The following is a 25,455-nucleotide window of genomic DNA, read 5'->3' on the forward strand; positions in this document are numbered from 1 at the left end:
GGTGGCACAGTGGAAAAAGCACTGGCCCTGGATTCAGGAGAACCTGAGTTCAAATCCAGCCTCAGACACTTGACACTTACTAACTGTGTGACCCTGGGCAAGTCCCTAAAATCCTCATTGCCCTCCCCCCCCTGCCCCCTCAAAAAAAAAAAAGATTTAAAGGAAGAAAATAATAAAAAAGATAGAAATAAAAAAGGAATATATTTGTGATATATATTTGCAAATGTCTGGAGTCGGAAGATAGCACTTTAAACTCCCGAAATCACTAGTACTGTAGTTTGCATGAAGGAAATAGTATAAATTGAGGCTGGAAAATACTGGTCAGATTGTGGAGAGTCTTAATTTCTAGAGTAAAATTTTTTTCTATTTTATTTTAAGGAAATAGAGAACCAGTGAGGTGTTTTGGGTTTTGTTGTTGTTGTTGTTTGTTTTTTGTGGGGTAGTGAGGGTTAAGTGATTTGCCCAGGGTCACACAGCTAGTAAGTGTTATGTGTCTGAGGTCACATTTGAACTCAGGTCCTCCTGAATCCAGGGCCAGTACTTTATCCACTGCGCCACCTAGCTGCCCAACCCGTGAGTTTTTAAAAAGGGAGAAGACACACACAGATCAGTTCCTCAGGGAGATTTTTTTTTTTTTTAAGCAGCTGTGAAAGATGGATTGGAGAACAGGGAACTGGGGGACAGGAAGCTGTTATTGTTATTCATCCTTCATTCTCAAAGTAGACCAATGACATCAGTGGGCTGATGTCTTAACCTGCAGGTGGATTGGATTTAAGTGAGGCAGGGCTGTGCAAAGTCACCAGCCTCACTCTGTCCTCCAGAGTCATCTGAGTCCAGTGGTAAGACATAGGTCAGGACAGCTGGAGATGGCCCCAGATGCAGTGGAAGACCTTATCCCTTTTAAGCTAAGGTTTTTCCCAGGTCTTAGTTTGTCCAAGTCCAGGTGAGAAGCAATGTAGACCCTGACTAAAGTGGTGACCATATGAATAGAAAGAAGGTGATAAATGTGAGAGATTTTGTAGAAGTATAATCAACAAAATTTGGCAGCTGATGAAGGAAGAGTCAACGATGACTTCAAACTAGAGGCTTGGTAACTGGGATATATATGGTGGTGCCATCAACAGAAATTGTAAAGTTTGGAGGGGAGGCAGGATTATGGGGAAGAAGAGTTCAGTTTTGGACATCTTGGGTTTGAGGTACCAACAGGAAGTATCCACCATAAAAACCTCCTTGTCTTCTTTGCTATAATTTTGTTTTCTATGAATTGTGTAGGTTTTACTGTATTTCCCTTTCTTTTCAGTATAGGAGAAACAGTTATAAATTTTGGTTGCTAAAAAGTTTAGGAAATGAATGTATTTTTCTTTTAAAAGTTATATATGATTTTTCTGGGTTTTTATTTTTTAGAAAGTTACAAAAGCACCATGCCTTTTTTTTTTTTGGTGGGGCAGTGGGGGGTTAAGTGACTTGCCTAGGGTTACAGATAGTAAGTGTCAAGTGTCTGAGGTTGGATTTGAACTCAGGTCCTCCTGACTCCAGGGCCTGTGCTCTATCCATCTAGCTGACCCAATACACTCTGTTTTTGATTTATAACTTGAAGCTTTGTTGTGAGAGAGAATTGCTTAGAACTGTCTCAAAGCCCTTCAAAGGATATTTAAGCCTTAGAGTTGTGCTACAGTGGCATACTTGTTTAACCGAGAGAGCTCTGTATCAGACAACCATTGTCCAAGCAACTGCTTGCTATAATTAATATTGTTTTTAATATGTCTGATCACTAGACCCAATGGTGACATTTAACAAGGATAGGCACTGAAAATCCCTTCATTTGATTCAGCTGAGCCCTTAGTCTCGTGAGCCAACCATGTCTCAAGGAGTATCTCCAAAACTTTTAAGAAAAAACTAGCCTAATCTGCCCAGCGGCAGAGGTTAGGATATTAAAAGGATGAAACATCAAAGTAGGTCTTTAGTGGAGGGAATAAAATATAAGGTTGTAAAATTCAGTATTAATCAATGAATTTTTAGAGGGAATTAAAAAATATTGATCCTGATATAATATACCCCAGGTTGAAGAGATTAGGCTTATGAAAATTCTTCATGGGTTTACATAGGTATGGGAGAACATGGATTTTCAGTTTGCCCAGGGGACTTGCTTAACCATTCACCATTATGGAATCCCAAGTATCCATGTGCAGTACCTACATATAATCCAGATGGGAAAGTGATGGTCCCTAAGATATTTCCATATCACTTCTCTCTATTTCTAGAGAATAAGGGGAAAGATTCATAATAAAAATATAGAATAATCATTTTTAACTGTCAGGATAAATTTTTCTTTTTTCACTTGTTGGAATATCAGAATGCAGTATATGTTGAAATGTCTGGTACTTTTAAAGTCTCTTTTTTAAAAAATTTTTTTACAACACCCTAATTTATTTGATGAAATGTACTCAAACATTAAGTCATATATTTTATTTTTATATTCCACTTTTAGCAACAGGAATTTCTTTCAGTAATAACATGATGTATTATACCTTTAGTCTGGCAGCAGTGAAGCCATCCATGATACTTCTGGAAAATGTTAAGATGCAATTGAATCGTCCTGTGTGGATTAATGCTGATATTCTTCCTGGTCCCAATGGAAAAAACAATGAGTTGGATGCAAAGAAATTTCTAGATACTGTGACATCCTTTTTCCCAGATGTGACTTTGTCCTTGGGCTGGACAACTGGGTGGTACCCTAATCAACTTAATGAAGGTAATAAAACTGAATAAACATTTAGTTATATTTACTTATTTCTGATTTATACCTATCTGTTCCCCTTAAAGGATTTGCATCAACAAAGTTGAAACATGTATAATAAGGCATTACAATTAAAAAATAGGGAAAAAACTAGTTAAAAGAACCCTCGGCTGAGGGTTGGCTACTTACTGAATTAAAGAGTCAGGTTTTGTTGTTTTTGATTTGAGGTACAGCTAAAGAGTATCTAGGTTTCTAAGCCATAAAGGAGTTGAGCTCACCAAGAGCATGAAGGTTGGGTTCCTCTCTCTACCACAGCTTGAGGGAGGGCTAGACAGAAGGTCACAGTTCTGGGGCTTTGGTTCTGGTCCTGTGAAACTACAGCTGCGCTGGGTCCACAGAAGGAGGGGTTCTGTAGTCTGGCACTTTTATTCCCACTTATTTTCTTTAGCTCATATGTAAGAACCTCGGTATCTTCCTATTTCAATGTCTTACTTATCTCAACTCTTAGCTTATTAGGATTTTTAACGAGAAGTCCAGATGTGCCTGCTCCTGCATCCACTGCCCAACCCGCTGACCACTATTCTGAGAGTCCCGGGCTGGGGATGGGTCACTCAAGAGACCTCATGTAGAGGGATGAAGAGGAGAGAGCCCAGGTTTGAGTAGTGAGGGCTACCTGCTCACCTGGAGTCCAGTGGTGCTGGAACTGGCTCCTTCTGTCTCAACAGCTGTGATTGTTAAATTTTCAGCTTGAGCATTTATATATGTAGCATTTGGAAAATGGCAAATGCTACAAATCAGAGCTTGATCTAGACTTAAGAAAGAGATGGGGAAAATGTTAATAAAACACATTAAATTTAAAAGTGTCGGGGCAGCTAGGTGGAGCAGTGGATAAAGCACTGGCCCAGGATTCAGGAGTACCTGAGTTCAAATCCAGCCTCAGACACTTGACACTTACTAGCTGTGTGACCCTGGGCAAGTCACTTAACCCCCATTGCCCAGCAAAAAAAAAAAAGTGTCCTGGTAATAGTTGCCCTCCCTTGCCTTCATCCCCTAAGCCAGCTGTTAAACACTTACCATCACATTTCTGCCTGGGACTATAGTGTAGGGGAATGGAGTCTAGAAGTCAGTTCTTCTTAATTTGCTTAAAGTTATTTTAAACTGCTTTAAATTGGATAGCTTTCTCTTTTCCTTATTTCAGAGATAGTGAAACTGAGGAACAGAAGGCCACATTTAATTACCCATGGTCATAAATCTATTATGAGTAGACCTGAGATCTATTTTGTAATTCTCAGTCCTGATTCATTTTACATTGAAAGATATGAATATTGACTTTTGTACTTTATGAAAAATGTGTTCTATTTCATGGGTTTTGAGGGGGCAGCTAGGTGGCAAAGTGGACAGACCACTGTCCCTGAAGTTGGGAGGATCAGAGTACAAATCTCACCTCAGACACTTACTAGCTGTGTGACCCCGGGCAAGTTACTTAACACCAATTGCCTTAAACATCCAGGGGCATCTCCAGTTATCCTGTTATATTTGTCACTGGACCCAGGTGGCTCTGGAAGAAAGAGTGAGGTTGGTAACTTTTTTTTTTTCTTTTTTTTTTTTATGGGGCAATGGGGTTAAGTGACTTGCCCAGGGTCACACAGCCAGTTAAGTGTCAAGTGTCTGAGGCCGGATTTGAACTCAGGAACTCCTGAATCCAGGGCTGGTGCTCTATCCACTGCGCCACCTAGCCGCCCCGGTTGGTAACTTTTCATAGTCCTCCCTCACATCCAATTCATTGTAAGTTATGACATTGAGAACAAAGGACAAACAAAACAGGTTTCGAAGTTGTCCTTGTTCTTATTAATAAACTATTTAAATAGCTAAAAATAGTATAACATAGTCCAGAATGAAATTTTAGTCCTGACTTTGAATTTGAATGACCAAAATTTAAGTTTAGTTTAAGCATATGTATGTTTTAGAGTATATCCTTAAGTATAGCTGTGTAAAACAGAATATGTAATAGGGCCACTTGTATTCAGTGGGTAGTGATCAAAAAATTTATCATACCATGACAAAGCTAGTGATGAGCCTCTCTGAACTTGATGAGGTTGGTCTGGAGACCATTGATTTTTAGACTTTTTTTGATTTGTCCAACCTATCAGTAAGAAATTTGTGAGTATACTCCTTTCTGATATATGTGTATTTATTTGGAAAATAAAATTAAAAAAAATTGTTCTCAAAAAAAAGAATGTATCACTGACATACTACCAATGAGCTCCATACTTCTTTACCGAGGCTCTTATATCCATATATTTTTTGGGGGAGGGGAGGCAATCTGTGTTAAGTGACTTGACCAGGGTCACAGTGTCTGAGGCCGTATTTGAACTCAGGTCCTCCTGACTCCAGGACCTATCCACTGCACCACCTATATTTTTATTAATGTACTTTTCCTAAGTTAAACTTCATATATGTGGATATTCTTTTTTCTCTATGTGTTCTCAATATCTGAATAAGAACATTTGATACCCTCTGAGTAGTTAAAAACTTTACCTTTTCTGTTTTAGTTTTACTCTTAGAGTTCACAGGGTTTAAATAAACATTCTAGAGCTTAAAAGAACTTTAGAATTTATCTAGTCCAACTTTCCTTTTTAATATGAAGGAAAAGGCTCTATGGATACTCACTCCCCCAAGATGACCTAGAGCCAGAACTAGAAACTAGGTCTTAAGATGCTAGTGTTGTGATTTTTTTTTCACTCCACATTGTCTTGTATTTTAGCTTTCTGATAAACTGAATAAAAATTTCAAATGATCAAAAAAATAAATATACTGCTGTGCTAACATATGTGTATTATAAAACAGACAAAATAGACATTTTAAAAGGATTAAAGATGAAAAGCAATATTTTAAAATTTTATTAACAGTACAAAATACTTTTTGCTCTTGAGAGCAATGTGATTGAATATACAGAATTCACATGAGAATTTCTTTTTTAGAGGCTTTTTCATTGAAAGATACACAATACACAAATAACAAAATAATAGATCATAATAGTGAACATAATTGATTTCAGCAGGAATCATTTCTCTGTGTAAACATTTAGTATATGCAATGCAAAAACAAGCAAAAGTAAATTGTCTTTGATTTCCACTCAGCACTAAGCTTTCCATAAAAATCCATTACTTTTTTATTTAGGTGGTTCTGCTTACTGAATGGGATCATATTTTACTTTCCTATTCATGTTTATATATTTTAATTGTATTTTTGTATGAGTGTGAGAAACAGTAATAAAGATGAGTCAGCTGAACCATAAAGTAGAGGAAGGAGAAGGAAGAGTAGGAAGGCTAGAAAGTTAGATTTGGGGCCCAATTATGAAGGGATCAAACAGAGGTGTTTATATTTGGTCCTAGAAGTGATAGGGAACCACTGAAGTTGACATAGTCAGACTTGTGCTTTAGAAAAATCACTTTAGCAGCTCAGTGGAGGGTGGATTGAAGCAGGGAGAGGCTTGAGCATTGCAATAGTCCATGGGAGAGATGATTAGGGGCTGAACTAGAATGGTTTCTCTGTGAAGGGAGAGGAGGGGTTAGACAGATGGTATGTACATTGAAACAGCTAGATTGGGCAACTGTTTGAGTATGTGGGGTCCCAAAATCCCAGGATTCTCTGAAATTGTGTTTCTTGTTGTGTCATATGACATCATAAGAATAATAATTCTATTATATTCACAAACCATATTTAGTCATTTCCCAGTATTCCCCAATAGAGAAATGTTGTACACATGGCTTCTTTTCCTTTCTCTTTGATCTCTTTGGAGTATAGGCCTAGTCATCGTGAAAGGTTATGCATAGTTTAGTGACTTCTGGGCCAAGAGTTCTAAATTGCACTCCATAATGGTAGGACCAATTTAAAGTTCTACTGAAAGTTCATTAATGTGTCTGTTTTCCATAGCTCCTCTAACATTTGTCATTTTCCTCTTTTGTCATCTTTGCTAATCTGATGGGGATAAGGTAGAACCTCAGAGTTACTTTAATTTACTTTCTTTAATTACTAGTGATTTAGAGGGTTTTTTATATGTTTGTGGATAACATGATTTCTTCCTTTGAAAACTGCCTGCTCTGGGGCAGCTAGGTGGCGCAGTGGATAAAGCACCAGCCCTGGAGTCAGGAGTACCTGAGTTCAAATTTGGCCTCAGACACTTGACACTAGCTGTGTGACCCTGGGCAAGTCACTTAACCCCTATTGTCCTGCCAAAAAAGAAAAAAAAAAAGAAAACTGCCTGCTCCTATCCTTTGACCGTTTATTAGGAAATGGCTCTTGTTCTTATATATTTGAATCAGTTCTTTATATCTCTTAGATATTAAACCTTTATCAGTGGAACTTGCTGCAAAATTTTCCCCAGTTACTGTTTTCCCTCTTAATTTTAATTTTATCAGTTTTGTTTGTGCAAACTTAAAAAAAATATAATCAATATTGTCTATTTTATCTTCTGTGATCCTCTCTATCCTTTGGTCATGAATTCTTTCCCTATCCATGGATCTGAAAGGCAACTTCCTTGGTCTTATAATTTATGATGTCACTTTTTATATCTAAGTCATGTAATCCAGTGTAGAGTTTATTTTAGCATATGGTTTGAGATGCTGGTCAATACCTAATTTTTCAGTGGTTAATTATCCTGTTAGTTAAAGGCACAATGTTGCCATTTCCTTTGTTGCCATTACATGTCTATCTCCCTTTCCCAACAAACAGCAGAAGATACCAAAAGCTTATTTATATTTATATATATATATATATATATGTCTCTCCATCGGTGATGTAAAATAATGATTAGAATTCTAGTAAAAAAAACATTTACAGTTTTATCTTTCTTTTGCCTTCAGGCTACAGTTGGACAATGGTGAAAGATATGGAATATATATGTAATAAACTAAGTCAGCCTGTAACATTTCCTGTCAGAGCAGCATTAGTTAGGCAATCTTATCATCAGTTGCTTTGGCTGGTACAACAATCAAATAGGTAAGTAGATACATAGTGTTTATTTTTTTAATGCACTGAGATAAATGCCATATATAGCCCTCAAAAATAATATGAGCATTTGAATAGAAAATCATCTCCCCCTTCTATTTCTATTACACTTTCAGACATTTGCTTTTTTAAGAAAAATATCGTTTCCGATATGTATTAAAAATCCATTTGAAATGACTAACTCTTACTATGGTCACTATCCTATCTTTGTCAATGAGCGCTTTATACAAGTTGAATTTTCCTACATGATTTCTGCATGTTCTCTAGCATCTCCATTTCCAGTGTACAATATGGTAGGGTAGAAATGTCATTCAAGAAAATAAAGTTAGCCAGACACAACCAAATGCATGCAGGAAAAATCTCTGGTGAAGTTAACACAGATTTGAAGGCATTCAGTTCAAGGAGAGAGAGCCCCCAAAAGAATGGAAGAAAGTGCAGATAATACTAGGACTCCAAAGCAGGTGACTGAAAGGACATTCAAACTATATTCCTACTTTCTGATCTCTATAAAATTTTCAAAAGTGTTGTCTATAAAAGCTGTGTCATTTAAAAATATATGGGGGGGGCAGCTAGATGGCGCAGTGGATAAAGCACCGGCCCTGGATTCAGGAGTACCTGAGTTCAAATCCAGCCCCAGACACTTACCACTTGCTAGCTTTGTGACCCTGGGCAAGTCACTTAACCCCAATTGCCTCACCAAAAAAAAAAAAAATTATGGGGAGGGGCAGCTAGGTGGTGCAGTGGCTACAGCACTGGCCCTGGATTCAGGAGTACCTGAGTTAAAATCCGGCCTCAGACACTTAACACTTACTAGCTGTGTGACCCTGGGCAAGTCACTTAACCCCAATTGCCTCACTAAAAAAAAAAAAAAAGAGGTCAAGCAAGGTTCCCTCGAGTGCCCCCCCCCAAAACCCATTATTTTCTTACAAAGCACAAGGTGGGAAGGGAAGGGAATAAGCATTTATTCTGTGCCCACTATGTGCCAAGAACTGTGCAAGGTGTTTTATAAAATTTGTCTCATTTAATAATGGGAATAAGGGGGGCAGCTAGGTGGTGCAGTGGATAAAGCACTGGCCCTAGATTCAGTAGGACCTGAGTTCAAATCCAGCCTCAGACACTTGACATTTACTAGCTGTGTGATCTTGGGCAAGTCACTTAACCCTCATTGCCCTGTAAAAAATAAAATAAAATAATAGGAAAAGGCTTCTCTCTTCCAAATGATCTACCATGGCCATGCAACTGACTGAGGAGTCTAGAGAATCCAATATCCTAGTGTGTTTATTTGTAGATTTAAAAAACCATTCACTTGGTTGAATACAAAGCAGCTTTAAAGACTGTCCTGTAACAAGGTGTCTCCTGTGCATATAAAGAGCACAGAGAATTTCATGATAGCTGCAATCACAAAAATAATTTTATTCAACGTTTCTCTAAGGCATAAAACAGGGAGACTTACTCACTAAAGTGCTTTTCCCTTGTATATAGACTCACTTGTACAAAATCCAAGTCTTCAGGTGCTGCAGTTTGTAGATGACTTGCACTGATTGCATAGAGTCCTAGAATTCTAATGGGCCTCCTCACTGATCTCCATAGTTATTCAGAAAAGAATAGCCAAATAGTACTTTCTGGAACAACCAAGGGGATAAAAATGTCATATTATTCAGATTATGACATGCAGTTAGATGAAGTAGTGCCTTAAGTTAGCCTGTCACTACATCTGTCTTACACAGGCACTGCCTATGAACTCAGAATTGAATAGAATATCAGGCTGGACAGCATTTGAGAAATACCACTGCTCTTTCAGTGGTCCCAGGCTGATCCTGCTGCAAATGACCTCCTCTTGAACACCACCATTCTTCCATATTAGTCTCTTTGATGATTCAGGAAGCCCTTTTGTATTTCTTTTTTTTTTGGGTGAGGCAATTGGGGTTAAGTGACTTGCCCAGGGTCACACAGCTAGTATGTGTTAAGTGTCTGAGGCCGGATTTGAACTCAGGTCCTCCTGACTCCAGGGCTGGTGCTCTATTCACTGTGCCACCTAGCTGCCCCAGGAAGCCTTTTTAATGATCTCCCAGCTATTTGAGGTCAATCATTTTGAACAGCAGTTATTTTTATACTCTCTGCCTGCAGAGTACTGGTTTGTAGCTTAGAATTTAATGTATTTTAATACTTTTAAATATCTTTTTTGAGCCACAATTTCCTATTGCTATTCTATCACGAACTCTTTAAACACATTATAATATACTGACTAAAGGCCACCACCCTTGAACATAGGCTTCATTCTTAAAACCTCTTTGAAAGAAAAAGATATATATATACACTGAAAAATAATTATGCAAACACATATTTAGTGAATGTTTTTATACTTAATTTAAAAGAAAGGTATTTTATTAGTTTTTTATCATTCTCTTCATCTTGATCACTTTGTTGTTCTTTTCTTAAGAATGCGATTATAGGCCACACTCTGGTTTTATAAAAGTCATATTTGGGGGAGGGGGAAGCACAACCTCTGTATTGAGGCCAATGTGACAATTTCTTTCCTTTATTGTTAAAATGCTACATAATGCTGATCAACAAATAAAGCTTTGTCTAGTCTTTGTAAATAAATTTAATTGCATAGTGAATGTAGATATTGGCAAAAATCAAATAGCTTTTTTGGTTGAAAACAATACTGTTACACTGCAACAAGCTAAATTTCTAACTGTCAAATACATGCGATACTAGATAAGAAAATATAGTTTAGTTAGCATAAATTATTGCATTTTGTTTAACTTCATAATTTCATACAGGTTGGTTTTAGTAATTAAGGATATTTTGTAAAATTGATGGTTTGACTGTTGTAGCCAACATGAAAACTAAGCACAGTATTAACATGTCTTTTACTGCTCAAAGAAGCCAATTTGATATGGAGTTTTACTGGCTCAAATAATTTTGCTTCTCTCTCTCTCTCTCTCTTTTTTTTTTTTTCGTCAGAGAGAATGATCTTTGGACAGGGAAGGATAGAACAAAAATGGCTCACAAAGAGTTGAAAAGCAGGATAAGTAAAGAGATAGAAAAAGAGCACTCAACTGACTTCAGTTAGTTTAAACCATTCTACCTGGATTAACTACATCCCCAAACACTGAAAGGACTGGTCTGTATAATTGGTGAGCCACTGTCAGTGATCTTTGAAAGATTGTGGAGAATGAGAGAGGTGCCAAAGGACTGGAGAGGAGCAAATATCTTGACTTTTTTTTTTAAATGGCAAAAAGGTATAATTAGCAAATTATGTGACAGTGAGCTTTACTTAAATTATTAGGAAAATTCTACAGTGTTTTATTAAAAGGATATTTTGAAGTGTTTAGAAAGGGAAGTGATAATGGGGTAAGAAAACACATTAATATTGCTTCAAGAATAAATTTTGTTATAAAGCACCAGCCCTGGATTCAGGAGGACCTGAGTTCAAATCCAGCCTCTGACACTTGACACTTCCTAGCTGTGTGACCCTGGGAAAGTCACAATCCTCATTGCCCTGCCAAACAAAACAAAAGAATAAGTTTTGTCAGATTAACCTCATTTTCCTTTTTTGATGGGTTTATTGGCCTGAACAGAGGAATGCCGTGGACATATAACATAACTAGATTTCATTAAAGTATTTGGGGGTGCAGCTAGGTGGCATAGTGGATTAAGCACCGGCTCTGGATTTAGGAGGACCTGAGTTCAAATCCAGCCTCAAACACTTGACACTAGCTGTGTGACCCTGGGCAAGTCACTTAACCTTCATTGCCCCACCCCCCAAAAAAAGCATTTGGTAAAACTTCTCATGTTATTGTAACCCATGTGTCAGAGCCTCTGTACTGGCACAGATGGTCTCAAAAGGCTTTGGGAGTTTTATCTTCCTTTAGCTCCTTCACCTCCTCTCAGATAACTTGAGAACCTTGATACTTGATACCACCTTTATTCCTAAAGAATAAGCTTCAGTGGCTCCTAGTTACCTTAAAGATCAAATCTAAACTCCTCTGTATAACTTAAATCTGGCCCTCACTTACCTTTCCAGCCTTGTTACCCATTACTCCACTCCATGTGCAGTTCAACGCAGTTACCTTTCTTGCTGTACCTCTTACATGGCTCTCTGTCTCCTGTCCCTTTACCTCTGCATTGACTGTCCCTCATGTCTGAAATGCACTCACCCTCTATATCTCCTGTTCTCAGAATCCAAAATTTCCTTCCAGGGTTAGCTCGTGTCACCTATTACATGAGGCTTTACATTTGTATGAATACAAGCTGCATTTGTATTGATGCCACTTAGAAGCCCTGCTAAACATTTCAATAACTAACAACAACAGCAAGCAGTATTTATTGAACAATTACTGTGTGCCAGCACTGTGAATATAAATACTAGCAATAAGAAAGCCCTTACCCTCCAGGAGCTTACATTTTTTGGGGGGGTTGGGGTGGGGCAATGAGGGTTAAGTGACTTGCCCAAGATCACACAGCTATAAGTGTCAAGTGTCTGAGGGCGGATTTGAATTCAGGTACTCCTGAATCCAGGGCTTGTGCTTTATCCACTGTGCCACCTAGCTGCCCCCCCAGGAGTTTACATTTTAATGGAGGAAGGCAACCCATTAGAAAGAGCTAAAAGGGGCAGGCATCAGGAATTCAGCCTGGGGAGGAATGAAGACATTCTTGGCTTGAGCCTCCTCCTTAAAACGGAGAAACCAGGCAATCAAAGGAAGAAGTGAAAGGGTGGAGAATACTTCCAGTGTGAAGTTCTGAATAGTGTGAGCTTCCAGGGTAGCTGAGGTTATCAGGGCATTGTAGAGAAAGTCTAAGAGGGTCAGGAGTGCATCATGGAGAGGAAAGAAGATGTTCCTAGAACCCAGGACATCCCAACATTGAAGAATGTTCATTGCAATATAATTCTGGTGGACTGAATATATGTAAAAATATCCAAGTGGTTATTATATAACAAGATAATGTGGGATATTTACAAGCCAGGGGATGAAGAAGAAACGATTTTAAATGTGCACTGAAGTATGTCTTTAATCAGTGTAATAAACTGAGAACTCTCGGGGAAAGAGCAGTGACATAAATGAGCCTGTCATGTAGGTAGAAAGACTGATTATTCTTCTTGAGTAATGAAAGCTCCTTGAGATTAAGGATTCCTTCATTTCCTCCCCCCCTCTCCTTCCTTCCCTCCCTCCCTCTCTTCCTTCCTTCCTTCCTTCCTTCCTTCCTTCCTTCCTTCCTTCCTTCCTTCCTTCCTTCCTTCCTTCCTTCCTTCCTTCCTTCCTTCCTTCCTTCCTTCCTTCCTTCCTTCCTTTCTTCCTTCCTTCCTTCCTCCCTCCCTCCCTCCCCCCCACCTAACACTTAGGAGGTGCTTAATAAATACTTGTGGATTGTTTGATTATTGACTGAGTCAATGTTTTGAGTCAGCCTCTAGTTTAAGAATCAAAGTTACAATCAACCATGGGTTTTTCAGGTACCTTCTACAACTGCTCACTAGTCATTATTTTTGATGCCTTCCTAAATGCATGGCAGTTCATGTCTGAGCAATATGGAAAGGATTATTAATTTTAGGTTAGGCTTTTCAGTCACACCTGAACCCACAGATGATCATTAACTTCATAGTCATCTTCAAAAATAAAAGGCTATATAATTATAATAGTTTTATTTATTTAAAATTGATATTTAAAATTTCATCAATTTAATCAATTACTAATTTAAAAATCAATTAAAATTTTAAATGGATAATTTAAAAGGTAGTTATCTTTATTTGGTATTATCTTTAGTAGCATATAGTATTGTTTTTATAGTAACGTTTCTTAACCTACTCCATCTTGAACTCTGACCTGGCATCATGGGACAGAAGATATTTCAGCCTCTGTTCATTCAGTTCTGTGCCTTTCTGTTGGCCTACTTTCAGTGTGTATTCCAGTATCCTCTGATGGCTATTTTGATATGGTATCATTGTACCCTTAAGAATTGGGTTTTTTAATGTACCTGAAGACAGCAAAAAGGAGGTATTATTTTGGGATTCATGCTATAAGTATACATAAATATACTATATCACATGTGTATAATAAAGTGCTTTCCTCACAAGAAACCTTTCCATTAATCAATGCTACCTCTTGTTCCAAAATAATAATTTCCAATTACTTTTGTACTGATGATAAAAATTAAGTTAGGTTGTTTTCATGATTTATTGATGTAAATATCATTGTAAGTTTATAATTGAGTCTCTTAATTGATTTGATTTAAATTCATATATTGAATACTCCTGAGTAGTTTGATTTTTTCCCCTCTAATTTAAATAACAATGTCATATTAAAAATAAGGTAAAATAATACCAGAACATGATCCCCTAAATGTTTATAACAACTGTTTTTTTTTTTTTCGGGCAATGGGGGTTAAGTGACTTGTCCAGGGTCACACAGCTAGTAAGTGTTAGAGATCAGATTTGAACTCAGGTCTTCCTGAATCCAGGGCTGGTGTTTTATATACTGTGCCACCTAGCTGCCCCCCAACTTCTTTTTTTTAGAGTTTGTCAACAAAGTAGCGAGGCAATTGAATGGAAATGCCATTTTGACAAAAGCACCGCAAAAAAGGCTATAGACAGAATTTCATATTTGTGTTCTGCATTCTCATGCGGAATTACTGTGGTAGTTCACAAATTCTCATTCATTTGCTATTCTACTGAAAGGTTACTAGATAACAGCATCTGCCATACTTTTATCTCTTTTATCACTAGCAAGCTAGTATAACCCTTCTCTATTCCTTAAGAGCAGAAGTATATTATTTCAACTAGATGTTGTTACTCTTTCCACCATTAATTCTGATCCTGCCTCCCAGAGTTGTTGTGAAGATCAAATGAAATATCCGTAAAGTGTTCCTTCAACTATACAGCACAACACAAACTTAAGGTGCTATGATATCTTTCTTGTTATCAAGAAATCCCACTCTCACGTGTTGTGTGAGTGTGAGGACCAGGCTTCTTAATTAGTAGTAGCACAACCTAAAAATTAGTGTATTATGCCAGGCTTCTTATGACTACTGAACATTTGTATGATGCTTCTGTAGGTACAACATATATATCTAATATAGTAATATGTAATACATCTAATATAATAACATATAAGGTACCTAATATACAACAAATATCTAATTTAGATACAATTTGATTTACCTTTATTTATGAAAAAGAAATGTGATCATGGAAATAGGAAGCAGAAAACTCATTAATTCACCTAAATAAGATTTATTTTCACTTTCTAAGTGGTTCACCCATATAAATTCTTCCATCTGAGAGATATATATATATATATACACATACATACATACATACACATATATATTTTTAATTGAAAAAAATTTAAGTCATTATTTTAACTCTTCTTGGAATTTTTTGTCACCATCTCTGATTTAATGTTTAACCATGTCATTTTTTAAAATGCAGGTACAGTCTGACTATTTGGACAGGAAAAGATGATAAATATTCCACTGAAGATTTGCTCTATATCAGAGAACACTTTGGGAAAAAGCAAGTTTTCTATGATATCTTAGAACCACAGAACCAAGAATTCAAACAAGCTATTGGAATAGAAACTGAAAAATAAAAGATTTTACAAACTTTCATACATTCTTATTTCACATGCTTGATTTGCTTTGAACTTAAAAAACCCCAGAATTACTTTGTATGCTACAATTATAGATTGTTATGCTTTACAGATTTGTCTGTTGATGGCTCCATTGTTGTTATTGAGTTCTTTCGGTCATGTCTGACTCTTCATGACCCCATTTTGGGTTTTCTTGGAAAAGATGTATGAGTGGTTTGCCATTTCTTTCTCTAGCTCATTTTACAGATGATTTTACAAATAGGGTGAAGTGACTTGCCCAGAGTCATATAGCTATTAAGTGTCTGAGGCTGGATTTGAACTCAGGAAGATGAGTCTTCCTGACTCCAGGCCTGGTGATCTATCCACTGTACCACCTGGCTTCCCATTGATAGCTCCACTATCTGCCTAATCACCCAAATTCAAAACCTTTAGTGCTATAGATTCTTTCTCTTTCCCCTCTCCCATCTAATAAACTTTCAGGTTCTACCTCTGAAATGTCTCTCAAGAGAGCCCTGGTGTCAGGAAGACCAGAGTTCAAATGCGGCCTCAAACACTTACTAGCTGTGTGACTCTGGGCAAGTTAATTAATCCCAGTTGCCTCCAAAAAGAAAAAAAAAAGAAATATCTCTTAAATATATCTACTTCTGTCCATTTCACTATCACTATCCCTGTTTAGCCCTTCATTTACATCTACTGGTATTATTTTAATCGTTTTATAATAGATCTTTTTCAACTCTTGTTTCCTCTCTCCTAGTTCACCCTTTATCCATTGCCAAAATATACTCCCTTAGGACTGCAGTTAATCAGCAAGCACTTATTAAGTACTATCAATGTGCCAGGCACCAAGCTCTGGGGATACATAAGCAAAAGTTAAATCATTTCTTCCCTCAAAGAGCTTACATTTTGCTGGAAGAGGCATGTGCATACAAAAGCATATACCAAATAAGTACTAGGGGGGCAAGCTAGGTGGCACAGTGGATAGAGCACTGGCCCTGGATTCAGGAGGACCCGAATTCAAATCCAGTCTCAGACACTTGACACTTACTAGCTGTGTGACCCTGGGCAAGTCACTTAACCCCCATTGCCCCCACAAAAATGAATAAATAAATAAATAAATACTAGGTCATGATTGGGTGGGGGAGGCACTAGCAGCTGGGAGGAACAGGAAAAGCTTTGTGTAGACTGTAGAACTTGATGTGAGCTTCGAAGGAACCTGAGGATTCTCTGAAGCCAAGGTCAGGAGGGAAGGCATTCCATGAATGCAGGACCATCAGTACCAAGGCATGGAGGGAGAAAATGGAGTGTCATACATAAGTGTGACCTCTGTGCCAAAGCCCATTGGTATGAGACTCTACTGGTGGAGGTGAAGGCCTTGTTCCGCTTGAAGGGCAGGGCAGGGTTGGTGAGAGGTGAGAGTTCCAGCCTGTACTGATCCCCTTTAAGCTTTGGGGAACTCATATAGCTCTGAATCCCCCTTTGAGGGTCTTAAGGGCCAGTCCCCTTTGGGAACTCTTCAAGAGAGAGTACTCCTTCAGGATTCTTTAAGAGGTCCAGTTCCCTTTGTGACTGGTCAAATTTCAAGTCTTCTTTGAGCATTCAGTCACTTCTGCCACTCTTGGCTTCCAACTTCAAGAGAGGAGATAGAAGAGGCCAAGCCTATTCCCAGCTTACTACATTAGAGACTATAGGGAGTTTCCTCTTGGCTGAGACCCAGGATCCTTTCTCTTGGTTGAATTGAGTTCTCATTCCCAGTAGGAAAGTGCCTTCAGTTCTGTATTGTCTGGAATACGTTCTCTTGTCTGGTATATATTCTCCTCTGTCTACTTTTATTTTTGTTTTGCTGTGATTTGGATAAATGGATTTCTTTGCTATTTGCTATGTATGTTCATTATGGAGTTGGTATTAGGTGGGAAAGGGGTCAAGCCTTGACTATCAAGCTTAGAATTCTTTTTCCCTCCAAATGTCAAAGCAGTCAGAAATTAGATTGAGCCCTATCACTTCCCCTAGACAAGCAATTTTTAGGGAGCAAATAGATGTACTTCTAGCCTCTCTCTGAGGGAGAGCAGTGTGGCCTTGGCCCCAACTTCTTGCTTCTCCTCCTGGCAGGAGTGAAATGCTCTGTTGGAGAAGAGTCAGGGGAGAAGAGGCTAGAGGTGTCTATTCTGCCTTCTTTCCAGCCCTCCCTCTACATACAAATAGGGCCTTATCTCCTCTCTACTACATAGGGATCAGTAAGAAACCTAGCTGAGCTAGACTGGACAGACTATGGAGAGTTATGTACAATAATGGCTGGAGAGAGATCAAAGCAGGGCTGTGAAGGACTTACAATGGCTTGGAGTCTGAAGACCTGAGTTCAGATCTCATCTCTTACTATGATCCTGGAGGCAATAGGAAAACACTGGAGTTTTAGGGTAGGGGAGTGACAGGCCCATGATTTGGCAACTAGGTTGCTCAGTGGATAGAGCTCTGGGCCTGAAGTCAAGAAGACCCAAGTTCAAATGTGACTTCAGACACTTGCTGTGTGACCTGGGCTAGTTACTTAACTATCTGCCTCAGTTTCCTCAACTATAAAATGGGGATTATAATAGCCCCTAACTTGCAGGGTTGTTGTGAGGATTAAATGAGATCATGTCTGTTAAGTGCTTATAGCACGGTGCCTGACATATTGTAGGAGCTTGATAAGTGTTTTTTCTTTCTGTCTTTGAGGACAGGTACTGTGGCATCTGTGTGGGGAGTGGAGTGGAGAAGGAGACATTCAAGGCAGGGAGGGTGTTAATTAAGAGAGTATTATCATAGTCCAGGGAAGAAGTGATAAGATCGTGAACCATGTCAGTGGTTGTGGGAGAAGAGAAAAGGGGAAAGCTGAGGTAGAAACAATGTGATTTGGCAACTGATTGGATATCTGGGATGCGGGAGAGTGAGGAATTTAAAATGACTTCCGTTATATTGCTTAGTGTTTTACCTGGCTGGGATACAGAATACAATTGGTAAGAATTTTCTCTGTTGGACTGAACAGTTTCCTCTATGTCTGGACCAAACGGTTTTCATCATGGGATAATACTAATATGCAAGAAATGACTCTTGCAGCTTCAGACCACACCAAGAGAGAGAATTTAAGCGGGGCCGCTCTACTTTAGACAACGCTGGTGTATTCTTTAAACTGGCCAATTTGGGATAGATTGCAGACCTAGAGCTAGGTTAGGATGGACTTCTGGGAGCAGAGGCCAAATGAATGACACAGTGGAATCAGGATGGTATTTTGTGACTTGTTGGGTGTTTTCTCCTGGCATCTCATTTGCAGAGATGGCCAGCTGCTGATGTCCCTGTGGGCTGTCTGTGGTGATGAAATTCAGATTCAAGTTGAATGTTCTCTCTATTATACAATAATGCTTCTTTTTTCATTAAACCACATCCCACTGACATCAACAATTACCAGTTACATAGCCAGTGAGGTTAATGCGAGGTGTCCTGTTAAAAAGAATCAAGTCTCTTCAAAATTCTGTGAGTACCAGGAAATTCAGGCAGGACATGCTTCAGGGAAACTTCCCCTTACAGGGAGGTTCAGAAAGCCAGTGTAGCCAAGTCAAGCTGCAGGGAAAGGGCTGCAGCTGGTGTTTTGATGAGAGGTGGATGTAGCTGCAGCCTGGTCAACTTCTCTTCATATCAGCCAAGTGATAGGAACCATTGGATGGGTGGGATGGGTGGGATGGGTAGGTTTTAGGAGGGGGTACTTGAGGGCATTGAAAAGTGATGAACTGTTATCTGATTTCAATTTTCCAGTAGACAGTTGTTAAGGAAATGCAGGTGCAGGTCACATTTTCCTAAATACAGCGGTCAAATTCTTGGAACTATTAGGGGAAGTAGCACAAAAGTAACATTGTTTTCTTTCTGTTGTTTTTTTCCCCTCAGATTTACTCTTTCCTATTACAGAACTCTTTCTAAAGGGCAAGCTATACATGGAACTGTGTATAGAACCTCTGGAAACCCAGTGAACTGAGGTTTTGTGATATCTTCCAAGGGCTTTAAGAGGCAGCAAGAGTAGTGGGGAAAGGAGAGCATAGCCAATTGAGGCAGGGAAAACCCATGGAGATGTCTGGCTATGGGCAAAGCAATGCCCACACAAGTGTGGTAGTGAATGCTATTGCTTCTAAGTACATGAGAGGGGGGTCGGGGTATGATGGAGCACTAGACTTGGAGTAAAAATGAGACCAAGATTTGAATCCTTTCTCTGGTATGTGTCATTTGACCCTGGGAAGTCATTTAAGGTTTGTGGCACTGACTCTAGAGTCAGGATCTGGGTTTAAATCCTACCTCTAATGATTACTACCTATGTCACTTGAACAAGGCACTTCATTTTTCTGGGCCTCAGTTTCCACATGTGTAAAATAAGGGGGTGAGACTAGATGGCTCTTGGGTCATTTCTAGCTCTCTGATCCTATGATCTATACATTTTAAATACATATAGTACCTCCCTTACAAAAAACAGTTTTGCAAACCATAGGTCCACACAGACACTGGTACTTATATTTGGTTAGATGTTTACTGTATTTCTTGCGACAACTGAGGAACAAATCCTATCTGTGCTCTGTTTCCAGGCTGCAGTATCACAAGCTTCAGAAGTCCCAGGTGGTATGATTTAAGGAGGATCAGGTTCTTCACTTGCCTGGCCTGTTCCCTGGTCCATAGATGACCCCAGACCAACTTGCTAATCAACCAGCTTTGTGTGTTGTGGTTGTTAGCTCCGACGAGCCTGTGCCCCTCCCCTACCTGTGCCACTGCTAACTCAAGCCTACCAGGAGTTCCCAGCAGAGGTGAAAAACTTAAGTTCTGCCTCAGCACCAACATAGACCCCTGTAATCTCCCCCCTTCCCAGGGCTCAGCCCTCTCAACATACTGTGAGCTTATTTCCAGATGACACTGGTGCTACAGCTGATTCAGAGGCTCTGGGTGGTCTCCTTTCTTCGGAGAGGCCTTCCTGGGACTGGATCTGTCAGGGTGACTGTGGGGTTTGAGCTCCACTCCTGTCTCAGCACAGCAGCTCCCTCCTTCTGACCTTCCAAGCTGTCCTTGGTTAGAAGATGATTTCAGCACATTTTTCTGTGGGTTTTGCTACTCTAGGAATTGTCCTATGGCATTATTTGGAGGTTTTTTTGAGCGATTGTGTCATGAGTTTGAGAGCTCCCTGCTTTTTCTCTGACATCTTGGCTCTGCCCCGGAAGTCTCCCCTAACTGTGCATAAACTCCTGTGTTTAAGTATTGATTTACTGTTTGGAATAACCTACCAATTATCTGGGAGATAAGTGCTTCCTTCACTGTATAGAGGGGAAATGCTGAAAGGGGGTAGAAACCTTATACCAGGGAGTTCCCTGGAGGCCAGAGCATTGTTGGTTAATAAAAACAACACACATGATGAACTCACCAAGGTTTTATTTCATTTTCTAGTCCTTGAGGACTTGAGTGGTGATAACAGGACTGCTTTTCCCCCTCTCCCCCCCTTTTCTTCCTCTCAAATAAAGGCATTGGCTACTCTCAATTTGATTTCTGCCTTAGATTTTGGTTCTTTCTCCACTGGCACACTAGCCCTACAGCCTAAATGGTCAAGTCCCCCCAGAAATAGAACAGGGCTACTTTTCTACCCCACACTCACCCACCACCCCACCCCCCATCTACCACCCCATGCATTCAGATATTGGCAAAAGAAAGCACTTATCACTGTACAAAATTGAAGGACCATCAGAACTCAATCACCAACCACAAGTTAAAGTGAAGCTTCAGGGCTTCTGAATAGTGGGAGTTGAGAGTCCTCAACCGGTGTTCATGAAATGCATTATGGTTTTCATTTCTGTCTAAACATCTTGTACAGACCTTATTTTTCATCCTGGTGATCTGGTACTTTGTGACTCAGAAAGCACCTTTCTTATACTTTTGCATTTCTTTTAATTGATTTCTTTTTACTTTTAAACAAAAGCCTATAAACATGAATAATTCCATGTGAATTTCATTACATTTAGGTTGAAGATGTTTTATAAAGAGTCCATTGACATTTTTTTTAAAAAAACTGTGACATTGGGTTTCTAAGGTGGTTTTAAGGAAGTAAAAAATAAATACACTATATTAAACGTGGTATGAGGAAGTTGCATTGCAAAAGTATCAAAAATGGGGGCAGCTAGGTAGCACAGTGGATAAAGCACTAGCCCTGGATTCAGGAGGACCTGAGTTCAAATTCGACCTCAGACACTTAACACTTACTATCTGTGTGACCCTGGGCAAGTCCCTTAACCCTCATTGCCCCCCCCCACAAAAAAAAGTATCAAAAGCCGCTGCCATCACACCTTGACACAGTGACAGACCATAGAAATTGCTGCTATTTTTCAATAGTTTCACACTGAGTGTTTTACTTTGTTTTCCTATTTTGAACCTTTTTGTTTAAGGACATTGTTAAAGGCACAGAAAACCAGAAAAAAGGAGGTGAGCCTTTTTTCATGTAGTAAGAATGGGATGGGGCGGCTAGGTGGTGCAGTGGATAAAACACCAGCCCTGGATTCAGGAGTACCTGAGTTCAAATCTGGCCTCAGATACTTGACACTTACTAGCTGTGTGACCCTGGGCAAGTCACTTAACCCCCATTGCCCTACCAAAAAAAAAAAAAAAAGAATGGGATGGAGAACAGGGGATGAATGTTCATCACATTCATTAAGCATTAGCTAAGAATATAGGAAATGTGCACAAATATTTGGTTTTTTATTGCCAAAGCTATGTCTCACAAAAATTTATTTGTAGCTTTTGCATTATTGACCCCAGGGAATTAGATATGGAGAAAGAATCCCTTTGAAGCCCTTACAAATAAAATTTTAAAAAACCCAACTTGATCCATAAACTATTTTAAGTGATGATTGCTAGCATATCCAAAAATGTTTTAAACAAAGCTCACAACACTTCATTTCTTATAGGAAAGAGTAAGAGCAAGGGCAGCTAGGTGGTGCAATGGATAAAGCACCCGTCCTGAATTCAGGAGGACCTGAGTTCAAATCTGGCCTCACGCACTTGACACTTGCTAGCTGTGTGACCCTGGGCAAGTCACTTAGCACTCATTGCCACACAAAAAAAAAGGGGGGTGGGGAGCAAGAGCAATAAAGAGCAGTAAAGGTTCTCTTTATCTCAAGATAACCTCAGATGTAACCAAATGAAATAATTCTTGTGAAATCAAAGGAAATTTTTTTCATTTAATAAGCAAGAAGTCAGAAGCAGACAACTTTCAAAATTACATTTTATAGTCTTTATTCATAGAGTATATTGTTTTATGAATAGAACCATATACATGTTCTTTCCAATGTACATCTTTAAACTAAAAGCAAACAATTCTGCAAGTATTAAAAAATGTAACAATGGACTTAGCTATCCATAAACACCTGGAGAAGGAAATGGTAAACCTCTCCAGTATCTTTGTCAAGAAAACCCCAAAAATGGGGTCATGGAGAGTCAAACGCCTGAAATGACTGAACAACAACAGCAACATCTAGAAACACCAGGTATATTTCCTTAGAACAATGCTATAGATAAAAAAATAATAAAAGATATTTTTGATCATATGATTCATCCACAGAAACATCAAGTAACAAAACCCTGCAATTAAATATTGATTTTCTTTAAATATTCAACTATGGGGCAGCTAGGTGGCACAGTGGATAGAGCACTGGCCCTGGAGTCAGGAGGTCCTGAGGTCAAATCTGGCCTCAGACACATAACACTTACTAGCTGTATGACCCTGGGCAAGTCAACCCCAATTGCCTCACCCAAAACAAACAAACAAATAAATAATAAAATAAAATATTCAACTACACACAACTAAACCACTACCATGTACATTGCCACTTGCTTCTATCAAATTACCAAGAAAAGCAGCATAAACTGGAAGTCAGGAAATACAGAATTGTTTTCCTACACAATTACTTATTAGGTTAATGCTAGAATGATGTGGAGAAAGATCTAAAGCTGTGAACCACAGATATTAAATTCATATTTTCAGGTGCTATGTAATTTTGTTCACAGTTGTTATATAACTATGATGTCCAAGATAAGGAATTATGTTTTTATAACATCATATTTCCAAATCATAAGAGGACAATGGTTTTCATTTTATATTGTTTGGAAATCATTCCCAGGTACTAAAAACTAGATGAATGGAAATACTATGCTAGAATAAAATTTGGGGCTATACAGATACAATTCTATACAAATAAGCCTAATCATTGAAAATAAGAAATAAAATATTTAGAATGAAATCTCTAGCCCGTTAGTATACTTTTTAATTATGTTTCTATTGGGTTTCTTAATTAAATGTAACCTTATATTCAGTATTTAAACTACATGAACATTGTAGTCAGTGCTTACCAGAAACTAAAGATAATTTGTTCTCAATTAAATGGGTGCTTCTTTGGAAATAACCCCTTAAGTTATTTTATATAATTCAAAATGAGTGTTCCTTTACTTTTGACCTATAACTATATGCATAGCTTGCTACTGACAATCTATGGGTAATTTCCATTGATGATCATAGAAGTTAATAAGTATGGAGAAGAAAGCGGGTCAGAGCATAACCACACACACACACACACACACAAAGGTATGTACTGAAATAGCCTATAATCTTTTTATCAATACTTGCCACATTGATTAGTGTTCTCATAGTGATGCAGCAGCTTAATATAGGAATGTTAGATCCCAAATAAATTTATTAGTATCACTGCACAATGTGTTTTCTTTAAAAATTTTAATTAAATTCATACTTACCCCTAAGATAATTGATTTTACTTTTTTTTTTTCTGCGGGAGGAGGGTAGCTGGAAAATTTTATAGCGGTCATAGTGTTTTACTTTTCTACCTTTGGTCAGCATGGGCTTCTTTAATATTCATTGACTTGAATAGAGTTATTTTATAAAATATTTGGGTAAATATGGAAAGTCTACGGAACTGCAACAAAACCATGTGATCTTTTTTTCTTTACTGATTTGTATTTAAAAACTTGGACCACATGAAGGTTATTAAACATGGTTATTATGTGTTATTATGAGGAAGATGAAAGGTTCTATTAGAAATAGGACCTTCATATCTGTACTTATAGTGAGAGGCCATGTGGTGTAGTGGATGGAGAACTGGCCTGAGTCAGGAAAGGGGTGGTTCAAATCCTACCTCGGAAACATTCTAGCTGTGTGACCCTGGGAAAATCACTTCATTTCTTAGTGTTCTATAAAGTCAGTCAGTCAACAAGCATTTATTTAGCACCTACTATGTACCAGGCACTATGCTAAGCAAGTTACAGGTAAGTTGTACATCTGTATTGGTGGAAAGTTTCCTCACCAGTAGATTCACACACACACAGACACACACACACACATAAACTCACACACACGATAGTTTAGGTGTTTCGAACTGCTCAATGGCAGTGACTATCTATCTCTTTTATCTAAGGATGTATCACCACAGTGCCTAAAATAATGCTCAGCTCCTAATGGATACCCACTGAGTTACTGACTGTTTCCGTGGAGGAAAGAGCATGGGCTTTGACCATTCAAGGCTCCTTCTGTCTTTCAGACACTGACACGTTATGTAAATGTGTTTATTGACTCTCTCTTAAAAATTTACTAATTGCTTAATTTGTTCCGTTTGTAATGATTGTCTCCTTAACAACATTTTCTTGCTTTTGAACTCTTTGGAAAAGTAGGGACCGTTGGCATGAATATTTTTTGTCCACAAGAAAAGAGACTGGAAATCTTGTTGCTAACACCAACATCCTGGATAGGAGGATGGGGAATTCACATGTAAGGGGGGAAGAAACCCTGGGCGGGTTTGTGCAGTGTGATCTAGTGAGAAGGCCCCCCGAACCCCGTCTTTCCAGCATCGCGTGATTTTCTCCTGCTCAGGGGTCCGGGAGGCACATTCTCTGGCAATTCCTTGGACCCCGCCAGCCCCGGTGGAGATGGGGAGAAGATTTTTTTCTTTCCTACAAATGTTTTTCCCTCTTCCGAAGTTGGCGGAGCCAGACAGGGTAGTAAGCTGAGAATCCGAACTATAGTGATTCGCCCCGAACTTCTCTTTTGGACGATATTTCTCAGGGTGA

At 38.7% G+C, this 25,455-nt stretch overlaps 2 protein-coding genes across 2 annotated transcripts in view; one reads left to right on the forward strand and one right to left on the reverse strand.

Annotated features, from left to right (window-relative positions):
- FAM151B (family with sequence similarity 151 member B) overlaps positions 1-15,416 on the forward strand; it is a 41,304-nt gene extending 25,888 nt beyond the window's left edge. Inside the window, 3 exon segments of the mRNA XM_043996860.1 lie at positions 2,535-2,752; positions 7,603-7,738; positions 15,180-15,416. Coding sequence (XP_043852795.1) covers positions 2,535-2,752; positions 7,603-7,738; positions 15,180-15,339 — 514 coding nt within the window. The 3' untranslated portion in view covers positions 15,340-15,416.
- A 7,202-nt stretch (positions 15,417-22,618) lies between these two features.
- ANKRD34B (ankyrin repeat domain 34B) overlaps positions 22,619-25,455 on the reverse strand; it is a 44,615-nt gene continuing 41,778 nt past the window's right edge. The window contains 7 exon segments of the mRNA XM_043979770.1: positions 22,619-25,048; positions 25,051-25,144; positions 25,146-25,214; positions 25,216-25,245; positions 25,247-25,381; positions 25,383-25,423; positions 25,426-25,455. Of these exon segments, the coding sequence (XP_043835705.1) occupies positions 24,969-25,048; positions 25,051-25,144; positions 25,146-25,214; positions 25,216-25,245; positions 25,247-25,381; positions 25,383-25,423; positions 25,426-25,455 (479 nt within the window). The 3' untranslated portion in view covers positions 22,619-24,968.

Source organism: Dromiciops gliroides, chromosome 1, assembly GCF_019393635.1.
Source record: "Dromiciops gliroides isolate mDroGli1 chromosome 1, mDroGli1.pri, whole genome shotgun sequence".
NCBI lineage: Eukaryota > Metazoa > Chordata > Mammalia > Microbiotheria > Microbiotheriidae > Dromiciops > Dromiciops gliroides.